Source organism: Scyliorhinus torazame, chromosome 31, assembly GCF_047496885.1.
Source record: "Scyliorhinus torazame isolate Kashiwa2021f chromosome 31, sScyTor2.1, whole genome shotgun sequence".
Classification (NCBI taxonomy): domain Eukaryota; kingdom Metazoa; phylum Chordata; class Chondrichthyes; order Carcharhiniformes; family Scyliorhinidae; genus Scyliorhinus; species Scyliorhinus torazame.
This window is the reverse complement of record NC_092737.1, coordinates 15736635-15753684: the sequence shown is the minus strand read 5'-3', so window position 1 is coordinate 15753684 and position 17050 is coordinate 15736635. Positions and strand designations below refer to the sequence as shown.

Below are 17050 nucleotides of genomic sequence, written 5' to 3'. Positions count from 1 at the left end.
TGTTTGATGGGAACAGTGTAGAGGGAGCTTTACTCTGTATCTAACCCCGTGCTGTACCTGTCCTGGGAGTGTTAGATGGGGACAGTGTAGAGGGAGCTTTACTCTGTATCTAACCCCGTGCTGTACCTGTCCTGGGAGTGTTTAATGGGGACAGTGTAGAGGGAGCTTTACTCTGTATCTAACCCCGTGCTGTACCTGTCCTGGGAGTGTTAGATGGGGACAGTGTAGCGGGAGCGTACCGTTTCCCATAACTCCCAGTCAGTTCCTCATCCTTTGTAAATATAATTTAGTTTATTTATCGAACACAGTGAATAAGAATTCTCCAAGTGAAAGTAATTATTGAGAGAAAGGCATTGCTCTGGCCGGCCGTGGTGGCAGTCGACGATTGAGTGACATTCTGCTCTGTCAGTTGCTGGATTGGGAATGGGTTTTGGGACGATGCGTTGACATTCACCTCCTGCCTGGGTGATCCGGATGAGGTGTCCCGGCTCGGGATGTAGGGTTTCCCGGCCTGTTCCGACGTGGCCTCCAGCCACTTGATGTAATTTGAAATCAGAGTGTACACTCCTGGACTGTGCGACTCCCCACACCCGTTGCCCCAGCTCACAATCCCGATCTGGATCCAGGTCTCCGAGTTCATTCCCTGGCACATCAACGGTCCTCCGCTGTCTCCCTGGAAAGCAAGCACGTGTCACTCGGAGTTTGCATCGCCCGGGAATCTCCCCGTTACATTGTCTGCACACCCCGCCCCTCCCCAACCTTGCGCCACCATAGATCGGTCCCTGGGATCGGGGAGGGGGGCAATGGGGGGTGTTGTCCGATGATGAGGGGATGAGTAAATCCAGCTCACATTCTTTGGGAAAGGGCTTAGGAAATCCAAAGCTCAGAGGGACTTAGGAGTCTCTATTCAGGATTCTCTTAAGGTTAACGTGCAGGTTCAGTCGGCAGTTAGGAAGACAAATGCAACGTTAGAATTCAATTCGAGAGGGCTAGAATACAAGACCAGGGGTGTACTTCTGAGGCTGTACAAGGCTCTGGTCAGGCCCCATTTGGAGTATTGTGAGCAGTTTTGGGCCCCGTATCTAGGGAAGGATGCGCTGACCTTGGAAAGGGTCCAGAGGAGGTTCACAAGAATGATCCCTGGAATGAAGAGCTTGTCGTACGAGGAGCGGTTGAGGACTCTGGGTCTGTACTCGTTGGAGTTTAGAAGGATGTGATGGGGGGGGTCTTATTGAAACTTACAGGATACTGCGAGGCCCGGATAGAGTGGACGTGGAGAGGATGTTTCCACTTGTAGGAGAAACTAGAACCAGAGGACACCGTCTCAGACTGAAGGGACGATCCTTTAAAACAGAGATGAGGAGGAATTTCTTCAGCCAGAGGGGGGTGAATCTGTGGAACTCTTTGCCGCAGAAGGCTGTGGAGGCCAAATCACTGACTGTCTTTAAGACAGAGATAGAGAGGTTCTTGATTAATAAGGGGATCAGGGGTTATGGGGAGAAGGCAGGAGAATGGTGAGGAGAAAAATATCAGTCATGATTGAATGGCGGAGCAGACTCGATGGGCCGAGTGGCCTAATTCTGCTCCTATGTTTTATGGTCTTATGGGTTTAGAAGAATGGGAGATGATCTCACTAAATGGTGGATGGCAAATATTCAGCCTGGATCCCAGTTACCAGTGGCGTACCGCAGGGGTCAGTTCTGGATCCTCTGCTGTTTGTGATTTTCATTAATGACTTGGATGAGGGAGTTGAAGGGTGGGTCAGTAAATTTGCAGACGATACGAAGATTGGTGGAGTTGTGGATAGTAAGGAGGGCTGTTGTCGGCTGCAAAGAGACATAGATAGGATGCAGAGCTGGGCTGAGAAGTGGCAGATGGAGTTTAACCCTGAAAAGTGTGAGGTTGTCCATTTTGGAAGGACAAATATGAATGCGGAATATAGGGTTAACGGTAGAGTTCTTGGCAATGTGGAGGAGCAGAGAGATCTTGGGGTCTATGTTCATACATCTTTGAAAGTTGCCACTCAAGTGGATAGAGCTGTGAAGAAGGCCTATGGTGTGCTCGCGTTCATTAACAGAGGGATTGAATTTAAGAGCCGTGAGGTGATGATGCAGCTGTAAAAAACTTTGGTAAGGCCACATTTGGAGTACTGTGTACAGTTCTGGTCGCCTCATTTTAGGAAGGATGTGGAAGCTCTGGAAAAGGTGCAAAGAAGATTTACCAGGATGTTGCCTGGAATGGAGAGTAGGTCTTACGAGGAAAGGTTGAGGGTGCTAGGCCTTTTCTCATTAGAGCGGAGAAGGATGAGGGGCGACTTGATAGAGGTTTATAAGATGATCAGGGGAATAGATAGAGTAGACAGTCAGAGACTTTTTCCCCGGGTGGAACACACCATTACAAGGGGACATAAATTTAAGGTGAAAGGTGGAAGGTATAGGAGGGATATCAGAGGTAGGTTCTTTACCCAGAGAGTAGTGGGGGCATGGAATGCACTGCCTGTGGAAGTAGTTGAGTCGGAAACATTAGGGACCTTCAAGCAGCTATTGGATAGGTACATGGATGACGGTAAAATGATATAGTGTAGATTTATTTGTTCTTAAGGGCAGCACGGTAGCATTGTGGATAGCGCAATTGCTTCACAGCTCCATGGTCCCAGGTTCGATTCCGGCTTGGGTCATTGTCTGTGCGGAGTCTGCACGTCCTCCCCGTGTCTGCGTGGGTTTCCTCCGGGTGCTCCGGTTTCCTCCCACAGTCCAAAGATGTGCGGGTTAGGTGAATTGGCCAATGATAAATTGCCCTTAATGTCCAAATTGCCTTTGGTGTTGGGTGGAGGTGTTGAGTTTGGGTATGGTGCTCTTTCCAAGAGCTGGTGCAGACTCAAAGGGCCAAATGGCCTCCTTCTGCACTGTAAATTCAATGATAATCTATGATTAATCTAGGACAAAGGTTCGGCACAACATCGTGTAACTATGTAAAGACACATCATAGATTATCATAGAATTTACAGTGCAGAAGGAGGCCATTCGGCCCATCTTGGCAAGAACACCCTACCCAAGGTCAACACCTCCACCCTATCCCCATAACCCAGTAACCCCACCCAACACTAAGGGCAATTTTGGACACTAAGGGCAATTTATCATGGCCAATCCACCTAACCTGCACATCTTTGGACTGTGGGAGGAAACCGGAGCACCCGGAGGAAACCCACGCACACACGGGGAGGATGTGCAGACTCCGCACAGACAGTGACCCAGCGGGGAATTGAACCTGGGACCCTGGAGCTGTGAAGCAATTGTGCTATCCACAATGCTACCGTGCTGCCCCATGATTCTCAAGGGGCTGGACTGAGATGTTTGCCCTGGCAGGGGAATCGAAAACATGGGAGCATCGGCCATTTTGGGACTGGGATGAGGAGAACCCTCTTCTCTTAAAAGGTTGTGAATTTTCGGAATTCTCAACCCCAGAGTGTTGTGGGAGCTCCATCGTTGTCAATAGTTAATGTTGGGATGGACAAGTCTTTGGTGTCTCGGGGAGTCAAGGGATATGGGGAATGGGCGGGGAAATGGAATTGACGCCAAAGATCAGCCATGATCGTATCGAATGGCGGAGATGTCTCGACGGGCCGAATGGTCTACTCCTGCCCCCATCTCTTTGCCTTCCTGTGTTCTTGAGCTTGTTATGATCCTGGCTCAGAACCCTACTACTTTGGTAAGATTTGTTAAGGGACCAATTGCATTTTGTTCATAACGTAGACAAAGTCTGAGAGACAAAACACTTCATGGAATCCCAACAGTGCAGAAGGAGGCCATTCGGTCCATCGAGCCTGCACTGACCCTCTGAAAGAGCACCCTACCCAGGCCCGAACCTCCGCCCTATCCCCATAATTCCGTCTAAGCTTTGGACACTAAAGGACAATTCGGCACGGCCAATCCACCCCTCACCTGCACATCTTTGGACTGTGGGAGGAAACCGGAGCACCCGGAGGAAACCCACGCACACACACGGGGAGAACGTGCAAACTCCACACAGGCAGTGACCCGAGGCCGTGTCCCTGGCGCTGTGAGGTAGCAGTGCTAACCACCGTGCTGCCCCTTGCTAAGGGAATAAAGTTGTGCAATTTGTTGGGGTCTGAACAAAATAAAATAAACTTTATGATACAGGGTCAGAAAGATGAAACAATTTAAAATATCTATCTTACATGCTAATGTTCATGGTTAATGGGAGGTACCATGTGAATCACGGGGAACGCTACGTAGGCGTACTGGGGGTTGGCATGTAGCAGGTGGACCCTCTCGACCAACGGATCCGACTTGTGCGCCCTCGCATGTTTCCCCAGCAGGACGGGTCCGGGTGTCGCTAGCCAGGTTGGGAGCGAGGTCCCCGAGGAGGACTTCCTGGGGAAAACAAGGAGACGTTCATGAGGTGTCTGGTTCGTGGTAGTACATAGCAGCGACCGGATGGAGTGAAGGGCCACTGGGAGGACTTCTTGCCAGTGGGAGACTGGGAGGTTCCTGGACCGAAGGGCCAGCAGGACGGTCTTCCAGACCGTTCCGTTCTCCCTCTCTACCTGCCCGTTTCCCCGGGGGTTGTAACTGGTCGTCCTGCTCGAGGCGATGCCTTTGCTGAGCAGGAATTGACGCAGTTCGTCGCTCATAAAGGAGGACCCCCTATCACTGTGGATGTATGCAGGGAACCCGAACAGTGTAAAGATACCCTGGAGGGCCTTGATGACGGTGGTTGTGGTCATGTCGGGGCAGGGGATGGCGAATGGGAACCGGGAGTACTCGTCAATCACGTTCAGGAAATACGTGTTGCGGTCGGTGGAGGGGAGGGGGCCTTTGAAATCCATGCTGAGGCGTTCAAAGGGGCGAGAAGCCTTTATCTGATGCGCCCTCTCTGGCCGGTAGAAGTGCGGTTTGCACTCCGCGCAGATTTGGCAGTCCCTGGTGACTGTCCTGACCTCCTCGATGGAGTAGGGCAGGTTGCGGGTCTTAATGAAATGAAAGAAACGAGTGACCCCCGGGTGGTAGAGGTCCTCGTGGAGGGCTCGGAGGCGGTCCACTTGCGCGGTGGCACAAGTGCCGTGGGACAGGGCATCAGGAGGCTCGTTCAGCTTCCCGGGACGATACAAGATCTTGTAATTGTAGGTGGAGAGTTCTATCCTCCAGCGCAAGATCTTGTCGTTCTTAATCTTGCCCCGCTGTGCATTATCGAACATGAAGGCCACCGACCGTTGGTCCGTGAGGAGACTGAATCTCCTGCCGGCCAGGTAATGCTTCCAGTGCCGCACAGCTTCCACTATGGCCTGGGCCTCCTTTTCGACCGAGCAGTGGCGAATTTCGGAGGCATGGAGAGTGCGGGAGAAGAAAGCCACGGGCCTGCCTGTTTGGTTGAGGGTGGCCGCCAGAGCTACGTCGGACGCGTCGCTTTCGACCTGGAAGGGGAGGGACTCGTCGATGGCGCGCATCGTGGCTTTTGCGATGTCCGCTTTGATGCGGCTGAAGGCCTGGCGGGCCTCCGTCGACAGGGGGCAGGTTGTGGACTGGATCAGGGGTCGAGCCTTGTCTGCGTAATTAGGGACCCATTGTGCATAGTAGCTGAAGAAGCCGAGGCAGCGCTTTAGGGCCTTGGGGCAGTGAGGGAGGGGGAACTCCATGAGGGGGCGCATGCGTTCGGGGTCGGGGCCTGTGACTCCATTTCGCACTACGTAGCCTAGACGGTCGGTGCTAAACACGCATTTATCCTTATTGTAGGTCAGATTCAGGATATTCGCGGTCTGGAGAAATTTACGGAGGTTGGTGTCGTGGTCCTGCTGGTCATGGCCGCAGGTGGTGACGTTATCAAGATACGGGAACGTTGCGCGTAAGCTGTACTGGTCAACCATTCGGTCCATTCCACGCTGGAAGACCGAGACCCCTTCGTGACACCGAAGGGAACCCTTAGAAAGTGATAGAGCCGCCCATCTGCTTCGAAGGCAGTGTACTGGCGGTCACCATGACGGAGGGGCAGCTGGTGGTAGGCAGACTTGAGATCCACCGTGGAGAAAACCTTGTACTGCGCGATCCTGTTCACCAGGTCGGCTATACGGGGGAGAGGGTACGTGTCCAGCTGCGTAAACCTGTTGATGGTCTGGTTGTAGTCGATGACCATCCTATGTTTCTCCCCGGTCTTTACCACCACTACTTGAGCCCTCCAGGGGCTGTTGCTCGCTTCGATGACCCCTTCCTTCAGCAGCCTTTGGACCTCGGACGTGATGAAGGTCCGGTCCTGGGCGCTGTACCGTCTGTTCCTGGTGGTGACGGGTTTGCAATCCGGGGTGAGGTTCGCAAACAGGGAAGGCGGGTCGACCTTAAGGGTCGCGAGGCTGCAGAAAGTAAGGGGGGTATCGGGCCACCAGATTTAAAGATCAGGCTTTGTAGGTGGCACTGGAAATCCAGCCCAAGAAGGGTGGCTGCGCAGAGGTGCGGCAGAACGTACAGGCGGAAATTGCGGAATTCCCTGCCTTGGACAGTGAGGTTCGCGAGGCAGAACCCCTTTATCTCCACTGACCCGGAGGCCAGGGAGATCCGTTGGTTTACGGGATGGGTGACAAGGGAACAGCGCCTTACCGTGTTGGGGTGGACGAAACTCTCCGTGCTCCTGGAGTCGATCAGGCACGACGTCACGTGGCCGTTGATGGCGATCGTTGTGGTGGCTTTCGCTAGCGTCCGGGGCCGACTCTGGTCCAGGGTCACGGAGGCCAGCGGCAGGAAGGGGAAGGTCTGGTCAGACAGCGTGGAGTCGGCAGTGCTGGGGGCCTGAGGCTGGTCCCGGGTAACGGAGGCCAGCTGCAGCAAGGGGGAGTTCTGGTCGGGCAGCGTGGAGTCGGCAGTGCTGGGGGCTTGATGCCGGTCCCGGGTAACGGAGGCCAGCTGCAGCAAGGAGGAGTTCTGGTCGGGCAGCGTGGAGCCGGCTGTGCTGGGGGCTTGAGGCCCCATCCAAGATGGCGTCAGCCACGGGTCGCACATGGAGTCCGGGGACAAAGAAGATGGCGGCGGCGAGGGACAAACTGGCGGTGCCCACCCATCCAGCGTGGTGGCTGGGGGGCAAAATGGGCGTGGCCGTGGGTCGCACGTTGCCTGGGGATAGAAGGGCGGCGGTTGTGGGCCTTGGACAGCCGGGACCTGAAAAAAAGGCTGCCGATAGTCGCTGGAGACCGCTGCCACGGCGTGGGCCTGGCAGACCGCGACATAGTGGCCTTTCTTGCCGCACCCTTTGCAGGTGGCGGTGCGGGCCGGGCAGTGCGCGCGCCGATGATTCGCTGGGCCGCAGAAGAAGCAGCGTTTGCCGGCGGTGAAAACGGGCCGTCTTGCCGCGCAGGCCTGCGGGGTTAGCGGGAAAGTCTGGGGGGCTGCCGAGACGGAGTGCCACGCAGCCCAGGGGGGGGGGCGCCGTGCGTCCGGGAGCAAAAGCCAGTGCGTTTTTGTACGCAACGTCCATGGGCCCTGCCAGGGCCCGGGCCTCAGTGAGGCCCAGTCTGTCCATTTCAAGGAGCCTTCTGCAGATATCGGAGGAAGTCATACCTGCCACGAAAGCATCCCGAATTAAAAGTTCCGTGTGCTCGTTCCCCGTGACTGGCGGGCAGCTACAGTTTCGGCCCAGCACTAGTAGTGCCCGATAGAAGTCTTCCAGTGTTTCTTCTGGGCTCTGCCTTCTAGTTGCCAGCAGGTGACGAGCGTAGACCTGGTTAAGAGGACGGATGTAATGTCCTTCTAGCAGCTCCATAGCTGCAGCATAGTTCGCCGCCTCTTCGATCAGAGGGTAGATCCCAGGGCTGACTCGGGAGCATAGAAGGTGCATTTTATGCCTTTCCGTGGGGGTGTCGGCGGCCGTGTCGAGGTAGCCCTTAAAACACGCCAGCCAATGCTTGAAAATAGCAGCGGAGTTGTCTGCGTGGGGGCTGAGCTGAAGGCACTCCAGCTTGATGCGGAGATCCATCCTTTCAGAACTAATAGCTGATTAAATTGATGCACAATCAATTACTCTCGAGACAAGGTGAGTCATAACTAATAGGCTTTAATCAGCTAGAACTGTACCCAGCAGCTTCGATACAGAAGGTGAAGGCTGCTGGGACGGCATTGGTTCTTATACTCCGCCTCTCAGGGCGGAGCTATGTACGTTAGCCAATGGTAGACTCCTAGGTCTAACAAATGGTCATCCACCTCTCAGGTACTGAAATACCTGGTATTACCACAGAGATCATGGCTAATCTTTTGTGGACTCAGCTCCACTTTCCGGCCCGAACACCATAACCCTTAATCCCTTTATTCTTCAAAAAACTATCTATCTTTATCTTAAAAACATTTAATGAAGGAGCCTCTACTGCTTCACTGGGCAAGGAATTCCATAGATTCACAACCCTTTGGGCGAAGAAGTTCCTCCTAAACTCAGTCCTAAATCTACTTCCCCTTATTTTGAGGCCATGCCCCCGAGTTCTGCTTTCACCCGCCAGTGGAAACAACCTCCCCACATCTATCCTGACTATTCCCTTCATAATTTTATGTTTCCATAAGCCCCCCTCCCGCATCCTTCTAAATTCCAACGAGTACAGTCCCAGTCTACTCAACCTCTCCTCGTAATCCAACCCCTTCAGCTCTGGGATTAACCTAGTGAATCTCCTCTGCACACCCTCCAGTGTCAGTACGTCCTTTCTCAAGTAAGGAGACCAAAACTGAACACAATACTCCAGGTGTGGCCTCACTAACACCTTATACAATTGCAGCATAACCTCCCTAGTCTTAAACCCTCTCAGCTTTCTCAGCTAAACTTTCTGAGCAACCCACCTAGATGTTAGGAAATACTGAGTTGATCAATCTCGTTGAAACTCTGTCTCCCTTATGAGAACATAGAACATAGAAAATACAGCACAGAACAGGCCCTTCGGCCCACGATGTTGTGCCGAAGTTTTGTCCTAGATTAAGAACAAATTAATCTACACCCCATCATTCTACCGTAATCCATGTACCTATCCAATAGCCGCTTGAAGGTCCAGAATGTTTCCGACTCAACTACTTCCACAGGCAGTGCATTTCATGCCCCCACTACTCTCTGGGTAAAGAACCTACCTCTGACATCCCCCCTATATCTTCCACCATTCACCTTAAATTTATGTCCCCTTGTAATGGTTTGTTCCACTCGGGGAAAAAGTCTCTGACTGTCTACTCTATCTATTCCCCTGATCATCTTATAAACCTCTATCAAGTCTCCCCTCATCCTTCTCCGTTCTAATGAGCAAAGGCCTTGCATCCTCAACCTTTCCTCGTAAGGCCTACTCTCCATTCCAGGCAACATCCTGGTAAATTTCCTTTGCACCTTTTCCAAAGCTTCCACATCCTTCCTAAAATGAGGCGACCAGAACTGCACACAATACACCAAATGTGGCCTTACCAAGGTTTTGTGCAGCTGCATCATCACCTCACGGCCCTTAAATTCAATCCTTCTGCTAATGAACGCTAGCACAGGCTCCAAAACTTTCATTGTCAAAGATTCAGCCTCCGAATTCCTTCAAAACCCACTCAGACCCGGACTGCCTCAATGACACCTCCCATGGTTTCACTCCTCTCTCCCGAGACCTTGCGCCCTTGGATTTCTGAGTCTGCGCAGCAGATTCCATTTCCTGCCGCAATGTCAGCTCTTCAGTAGCCGCCTGGCTTCACTGGGCTGGTACTGCTGCCAGGATTTCACTGAGCCCCAACCTCCCCCAGTTACACCAAGTTATCAATAGCTCCCAGGGCTTCTTCTGAGCCCTAACCCTTTCCAGCGGCGGGCCACTGATCTGCTGCCACCCTCTCAGCTCCCCAGGACTTCTCCTGAGCCCAATATCTGCGCGGAGCTATCAAATGGCTCCCGAGATTTTCTCCGGAGCCCCAACTACACATGGCCAGCTGACGGCAACATTTCCGCTGCTACCTTTTCAGCGTGGTCATTTCTTCTGCGGCAGGACACTCACTCCCCTGGCAAACACACAGATACATTGAAATTAGTATTAGTGAGAGGCAGCATGGTTTTGTGAAGGGGAGGCCGTGTCTCACTAACTTGATAGAGTTTTTCGAGAAGGTCACAAAGATGATTGATGCAGGTAGGGTAGTGGACGTTGTCTATATGGACTTCAGTAAGGCCTTTGACAAGATCCCCATGGTAGACTAGTACAAAAGGTGAAGTCACACGGGATCAGGGGTGAGCTGGCAAGGTGGATACAGAACTGGCTAGGTCATAGAAGGCAGAGAGTAGCAATGGAAGGATGCTTTTCTAATTGGAGGGCTGTGACCAGTGGTGTTCCGCAGGGATCAGTGCTGGGACCTTTGCTGTCCGTAGTGTATATAAATGATTTGGAGGAAAATGTAACTGGTCTGATGAGTAAGTTTGCAGACGACACAAAGGTTGGTGGAATTGCGGATAGCGATGAGGACTGTCAGAGGATACAGCAGGATTTAGATTGTTTGGAGACTTGGACGGAGAGATGGCAGATGGAGTTTAATCCGGACAAATGTGAGGTAATGCATTTTGGAAGGCCTAATTCAGGTAGGGTACAGTGAATGGTAGAACCCTCAAGAGTATTCAAAGTCAGAGAGATCTAGGAGTACAGGTCCACACGTCACTGAAAGGGGCAACACAGGTGGAGAAGGTAGTCAAGAAGGCAAACGGCATGCTTGCCTTCATTGGCCGGGGCATTGAGTATAAGAATTGGCAAGTCATGTTGCAGCTGTATAGAACCTTAGTTAGGCCACACTTGGAGTATAGTGTTCAATTCTGGTCGCCACACTACCAGAAGGATGTGGAGGCTTTAGAGAGGGTGCAGAAGAGATTTACCAGAATGTTGCCTGGTATGGAGAGCATTAGCTATGAGGTGCGGTTGAATAAACTCGGTTTGTTCTCACTGGAACGACGGAGGTTGAGGGGCAACCTGATAGAGGTCTACAAAAGTATGAGGGGCATAGACAGAGTGGACAGTCAGAGTCTTTTCCCCAAGGTAGAGGGGTCAATTACTAGGGGGCATAGGTTTAAGGTGAGAGGGGCAAGGTTTAGAGGAGATGTACGAGGCAAGTTTTTTACACAGAGGGTAGTGGGTGCCTGGAACTCGCTACCGGAGGAGGTGGTGGAAACAGGGACGATAGTGACATTTGAGGGGCATCGTGACAAATACATGAATAGGATGGGAATAGAGGGATACGGACCCAGGAAGTGTAGAAGATTGTAGTTTAGTCGGGCAGCATGGTCGGCACGGGCTTGGAGGGCCGAAGGGCCTGTTCCTGTGCTGTACTTTTCTTTGTTCTTTGTTTGTTCTTTGAAACCCTGGAACTTTCCTAAGATCCCCCCATCTCCGCGATGATGTAGCCTCCCAGGGTTCACCGGGTGTTTTTATGCAAATTGTAGCGACGTAAAAGCACTCTCTGGATCATGGGGTGTGGGCGTCGATGGCTGGAACAGCATTTATTGCTTATCCCTGGGGGCAGTTAAGAGTCAATCACATTGGCTGTGCCGTCTGGAGTCACATGTAGGCCAGGTCGGGTAAGGACAACAAATTCCCTTCCCAAAAGGACATTAATGAACCAGATGGGCTTTTACGACAATTGACAATGGTTTGATGGCCTGGTGGGATTTGAACCCGGGTCCCCAGATCACCCTGGGTTTCTCGAATCGAGTGACAACACAATGACACCACTGCCGTTTTAGAAAATCCATTTACTGTATGTGGGCCGTCGCTGGCTAGGCCCAGCATTTATTGGCCAACCCTAGTTGCCCTTCAGAAGATGGTGGTGAGCTGCCTTCTTGAGCCGCTGCAGTCCCGGAGGTGTAGGTACACCCACTGTGCTGTTAGGGAGGGAGTTCCAGGATTTTGCCCCAGCGACAGTGAAGGAACGGCCGATATATTTCCCAGTCGGGGCGGTGGGTGACTCGGAGGGGAACCTCCAGGTGGTGGGGTCCCCAGGTATCTGCTGCTCTTGTCCTTCTAGATGGTAGAGGTGGTGGGTTTGGAAGGTGCTGCCTGAGGAACCTTGGTGAGTTGCTGCCGTGCATCTTGGAGACCGTACACACGGCTGTTACTGTGCGTCGGTGGTGGAGGGAGTGAATGTTTGTGGATGGGGTGCCGAACAAGCGGGGCTGCTTTGTCCTGGATTGCAACAAGACATCTTTACTCCTGGGCTCAAATCCCCTTGCAATGAAGGCCACCTCACCATCACCACATCCCCATGTTCCAACACTGCTCCCCCTTACACCATCACATTCGTCCCCCCTCCCCAACAAAAATATAAGCCTCACCTGACAGGCATCTCGACCCCCTTCCTCGAAGCCGGCGCACAGCATGTTCCTCGTGAGGCCCACGATCCACTTGAGGCAGCTGTGCCAGTCAATCAGTTCCACCTCGACTTCCTGGAGGATCAGGGGTCGTCGCTCTGAGGGGAAGGAGCGGGCGGGGGCTTGAGAGCTTCACTTCAACAACCCGAGACCAACAACGCGAAAAGGGGAGGGAGCGTGAACAGGGTGTGAAGGAGGAGAGGGGGAAAGGGGGCGGGACACGGGTGGGGGAAGAAAGAGAAAGGGGCAGAGGCGGAACAAGTGGAGGAAGGTAAAATGGGGAGAGTGGGTGAGGGAGAGAGAACGAGGCTGGAGGGGGGACGGGATGGAGGATAACACAAAAGGAAAAGAGAGGAAACAGAGAGGGGGGACAAGGAAGAACAAAGAGGAGGTGGAATAAGGGGGTGGATACAAACCACCCCGAACCCCTCGATTAGATTCCAGTCTGTAACTCACTCCCGGGTATCTGTTATTCTATATATAAACCACCCGAACCCCTCGATTAGATTCCAGTCTGTAACTCACTCCCGGGTATCTGTTATTCTATCCATAAACCACCCTGTACCCCTCGATTAGATTCCAGTCTGTAACTCACTCCCGGGTATCTGTTAGTCTATATATAAACCCCCCCGAACCCCTCGATTAGATTCCAGTCTGTAACTCACTCCCGGGTATCTGTTATTCTATCCATAAACCACCCTGTACCCCTCGATTAGATTCCAGTCTGTAACTCACTCCCGGGTATCTGTTATCCTGTTTTTAAACCACCCTGTACCCCTCGATTAGATTCCAGTCTGTAACTCACTCCCAGGTATCTGTTATTCTATATATAAACCACCCCAAACCCCTCGATTAGATTCCAGTCTGCAACTCACTCCCAGGTATCTGTTATTCTATATATAAACCACCCCGAACCCCTCGATTAGATTCCAGTCTGGAACTCACTCCCAGGTATCTGTTATTCTATATATAAACCACCCTGTACCCCTCGATTAGATTCCAGTCTGTAACTCACTCCCGGGTATCTGTTATTCTATATATAAACCACCCTGAACCCCTTGATTAGATTCCAGTCTGGAACTCACTCCCAGGTATCTGTTATTCTATATATAAACCACCCGAACCCCTCGATTAGATTACAGTCTGTAACTCACTCCCGGGAATCTGTTATCCTGTTTTTAAACCACCCTGTACCCCTCGATTAGATTCCAGTCTGTAACTCACTCCCGAGTATCTGTTACTCTATATATAAACCACCCGAACCCCTCGATTAGATTCCAGTCTGTAACTCACTCCCGGGTATCTGTTATTCTGTATATAAACCACCCCAAACCCCTCGATTAGATTCCAGTCTGTAACTCACTCCCGGGTATCTGTTATTCTATATATAAACCACCCCGAACCCCTCGATTAGATTCCAGTCTGTAACTCACTCCCGGGTATCTGTTATTCTATATATAAACCACCCCAAACCTCTCGATTAGATTCCAGTCTGTAACTCACTCCCGGGTATCTGTTATTCTATATATAAAACACCCCAAACCTCTCGATTAGATTCCAGTCTGTAACTCACTCCCGGGTATCTGTTATTCTATATATAAACCACCCCGAACCCCTCGATTAGATTCCAGTCTGTAACTCACTCCCGGGTATCTGTTATTCTATATATAAACCACCCCGAACCCCTCGATTAGATTCCAGTCTGTAACTCACTCCCGGGTATCTGTTATTCTATATATAAACCACCCTGAACCCCTCGATTAGATTCCAGTCTGTAACTCACTCCCGGGTATCTGTTATTCTATATATAAACCACCTGAACCCCTCGATTAGATTCCAGTCTGAAACTCACTCCCGGGTATCTGTTATTCTACATATAAACCACCCCAAACCCCTCGATTAGATTCCAGTCTGTAGCTCATTCCGGGTATCTGTTATTCTACATATAAACCACCCCGAACCCCTCGATTAGATTCCAGTCTGTAACTCACTCCCGGGTATCTGTTATTCCGTATATAAACCAACCCAAACCCCTCGATTAGATTCCAGTCTGTAGCTCACTCCCGGGTATCTGTTATTCTACATATAAATCACCCCGAACCCTCGACTAGATTCCAGTCTGTAACTCACTCCCGGGTATCTGTTATTCTATATATAAACCTCCCTGAACCCCTCGATTAGATTCCAGTCTGTAACTCACTCCCGGGTATCTGTTATTCTATACGTAAACCACCCCGAACCCCTCGATTAGATTCCAGTCTGTAACTCACTCCCGGGTATCTGTTATTCTATATATAAACCACCCCAAGCCCTCGATTAGATTCCAGTCTGTAACTCACTCCCGGGTATCTGTTATTATATATATAAACCACAGAACCGCTCGATTAGATTCCAGTCTGTAACTCACTCCTGGGAATCTGTTATTCTATATATAAACCTCCCTGAACCCCTCGATTAGATTCCAGTCTGTAACTCACTCCCGGGGATCTGTTATTCCATATATAAATCACCCCGAACCCCTCTATTAGATTCCAGTCTGTAACTCACTCCCGGGGATCTGTTATTCTATGTATAAACCACCCCAAACCCCTCGATTAGATTCCAGTCTGTAACTCACTCCCGGGTATCTGTTATTCTATATACAAACCGCCGTGAACCCCTCGATTAGATTCCAGTCTGTAACTCACTCCCGGGTATCTGTTATTCTACATATAAACCACCCCGAACCCCTCGATTAGATTCCAGTCTGTAGGCTCACTCCCGGGTATCTGTTATTCTACATATAAACCACCCCGAACCCCTCGATTAGATTCCAGTCTGTAACTCACTCCCCGGTATCTGTTATTCCGTATATAAACCACCCCGAACCCCTCGATTAGATTCCAGTCTGTAGCTCACTCCCGGGTATCTGTTATTCTACATATAAATCACCCCGAACCCTCGATTAGATTCCAGTCTGTAACTCACTCCCGGGTATCTGTTATTCTATATATAAACCACAGAACTGCCCGATTAGATTCCAGTCTGTAACTCACTCCCGGGTATCTGTTATTCTATATATAAACCTCCCTGAACCCCTCGATTAGATTCCAGTCTGTAACTCACACCCGGGTATCTGTTATTCTATACATAAATCACCCCGAACCCCTCAATTAGATTCCAGTCTGTAACTCACTCCCGGGTATCTGTTATTCTATATATAAACCACCCCAACCCCTCGATTAGATTCCAGTCTGTAACTCACTCCCGGGTATCTGTTATTCTATATATAAAGCACAGAACCGCTCGATTAGATTCCAGTCTGTAACTCACTCCTGGGTATCTGTTATTCTATATATAAACCTCCCTGAACCCCTCGATTAGATTCCAGTCTGTAACTCACTCCCGGGTATCTGTTATTCTATTCATAAACCACCTGAACCCCTCGATTAGATTCCAGTCTGTAACTCACTCCCGGGGATCTGTTATTCCATATATAAATCACCCCGAACCCCTCTATTAGAATCCAGTCTGTAACTTACTCCCGGGGATCTGTTATTCTATGTATAAACCACCCCAAACCCCTTGATTAGATTCCAGTCTGTAACTCACTCCCGGGTATCTGTTATTCTATGTATAAACCACCCCAAACCCCTCGATTAGATTCCAGTCTGTAACTCACTCCTGGGTATCTGTTATTCCATATATAAACCACCCCAAACCCCTCGATTAGATTCCAGTCTGTAACTCACTCCCGGGTATCTGTTATTCTATATATAAATCACCCCGAACCCTCGATTAGATTCCAGTCTGTAACTCACTCCCGGGTATCTGTTATTCTATATATAAACCACAGAACCGCTCGATTAGATTCCAGTCTGTAACTCACTCCCGGGTATCTGTTATTCTATATATAAACCTCCCTGAACCCCTCGATTATATTCCAGTTTGTAACTCACTCCCGGGGATCTGTTATTCTATGTATAAACCACCCCAAACCCCTTGATTAGATTCCAGTCTGTAACTCACTCCCGGGTATCTGTTATTCTATGTATAAACCACCCCAAACCCCTCGATTAGATTCCAGTCTGTAACTCACTCCTGGGTATCTGTTATTCCATATATAAACCACCCCAAACCCCTCGATTAGATTCCAGTCTGTAACTCACTCCCGGGTATCTGTTATTCTATATATAAATCACCCCGAACCCTCGATTAGATTCCAGTCTGTAACTCACTCCCGGGTATCTGTTATTCTATATATAAACCACAGAACCGCTCGATTAGATTCCAGTCTGTAACTCACTCCCGGGTATCTGTTATTCTATATATAAACCTCCCTGAACCCCTCGATTATATTCCAGTCTGTAACTCACTCCCGGGTATCTGTTATTCTATACAGAAACCACCCCGAACCCCTCGATTAGATTCCAGTCTGTAACTCACTCCCGGGTATCTGTTATTCTATATATAAACCTCCCTGAACCCCTCGATTAGATTCCAGTCTGTAACTCACTCCCGGGTATCTGTTATTCTATATATAAACCACAGAACCACTCGATTAGATTCCAGTCTGTAACTCACTCCCGGTTATCTGTTATTCTATTCATAAACCACCCCAAACCCCTCGATTAGATTCCAGTCAGTAACTCACTCCCGGGTATCTGTTATTCTATATATAAACCACCCCGAACCCCTCGATTAGATTCCAGTCTGTAACTCACTCCCGGGTATC

At 50.5% G+C, this 17050-nt stretch overlaps 1 protein-coding gene across 2 annotated transcripts in view; it reads right to left on the bottom strand.

Annotated features, from left to right (window-relative positions):
- Positions 1–272: 272 nt before the first annotated feature.
- The window catches only part of LOC140404817 (trypsin-4-like), a 42006-nt gene continuing 25228 nt past the window's right edge, over positions 273–17050 (bottom strand). Inside the window, exons 4-6 of one of the 2 annotated variants that reach the window (XM_072493556.1) lie at positions 12301–12434; positions 4199–4394; positions 536–673 (exon numbers count right to left, since the gene is read on the bottom strand). In XM_072493556.1, coding sequence (XP_072349657.1) covers positions 4215–4394; positions 12301–12434 — 314 coding nt within the window. In that variant the 3' untranslated portion in view covers positions 536–673; positions 4199–4214. Of the gene's footprint in view, positions 674–4198; positions 4395–12300; positions 12435–17050 lie in introns of both variants that reach the window. The other variant, XM_072493555.1, reaches the window with a different exon arrangement.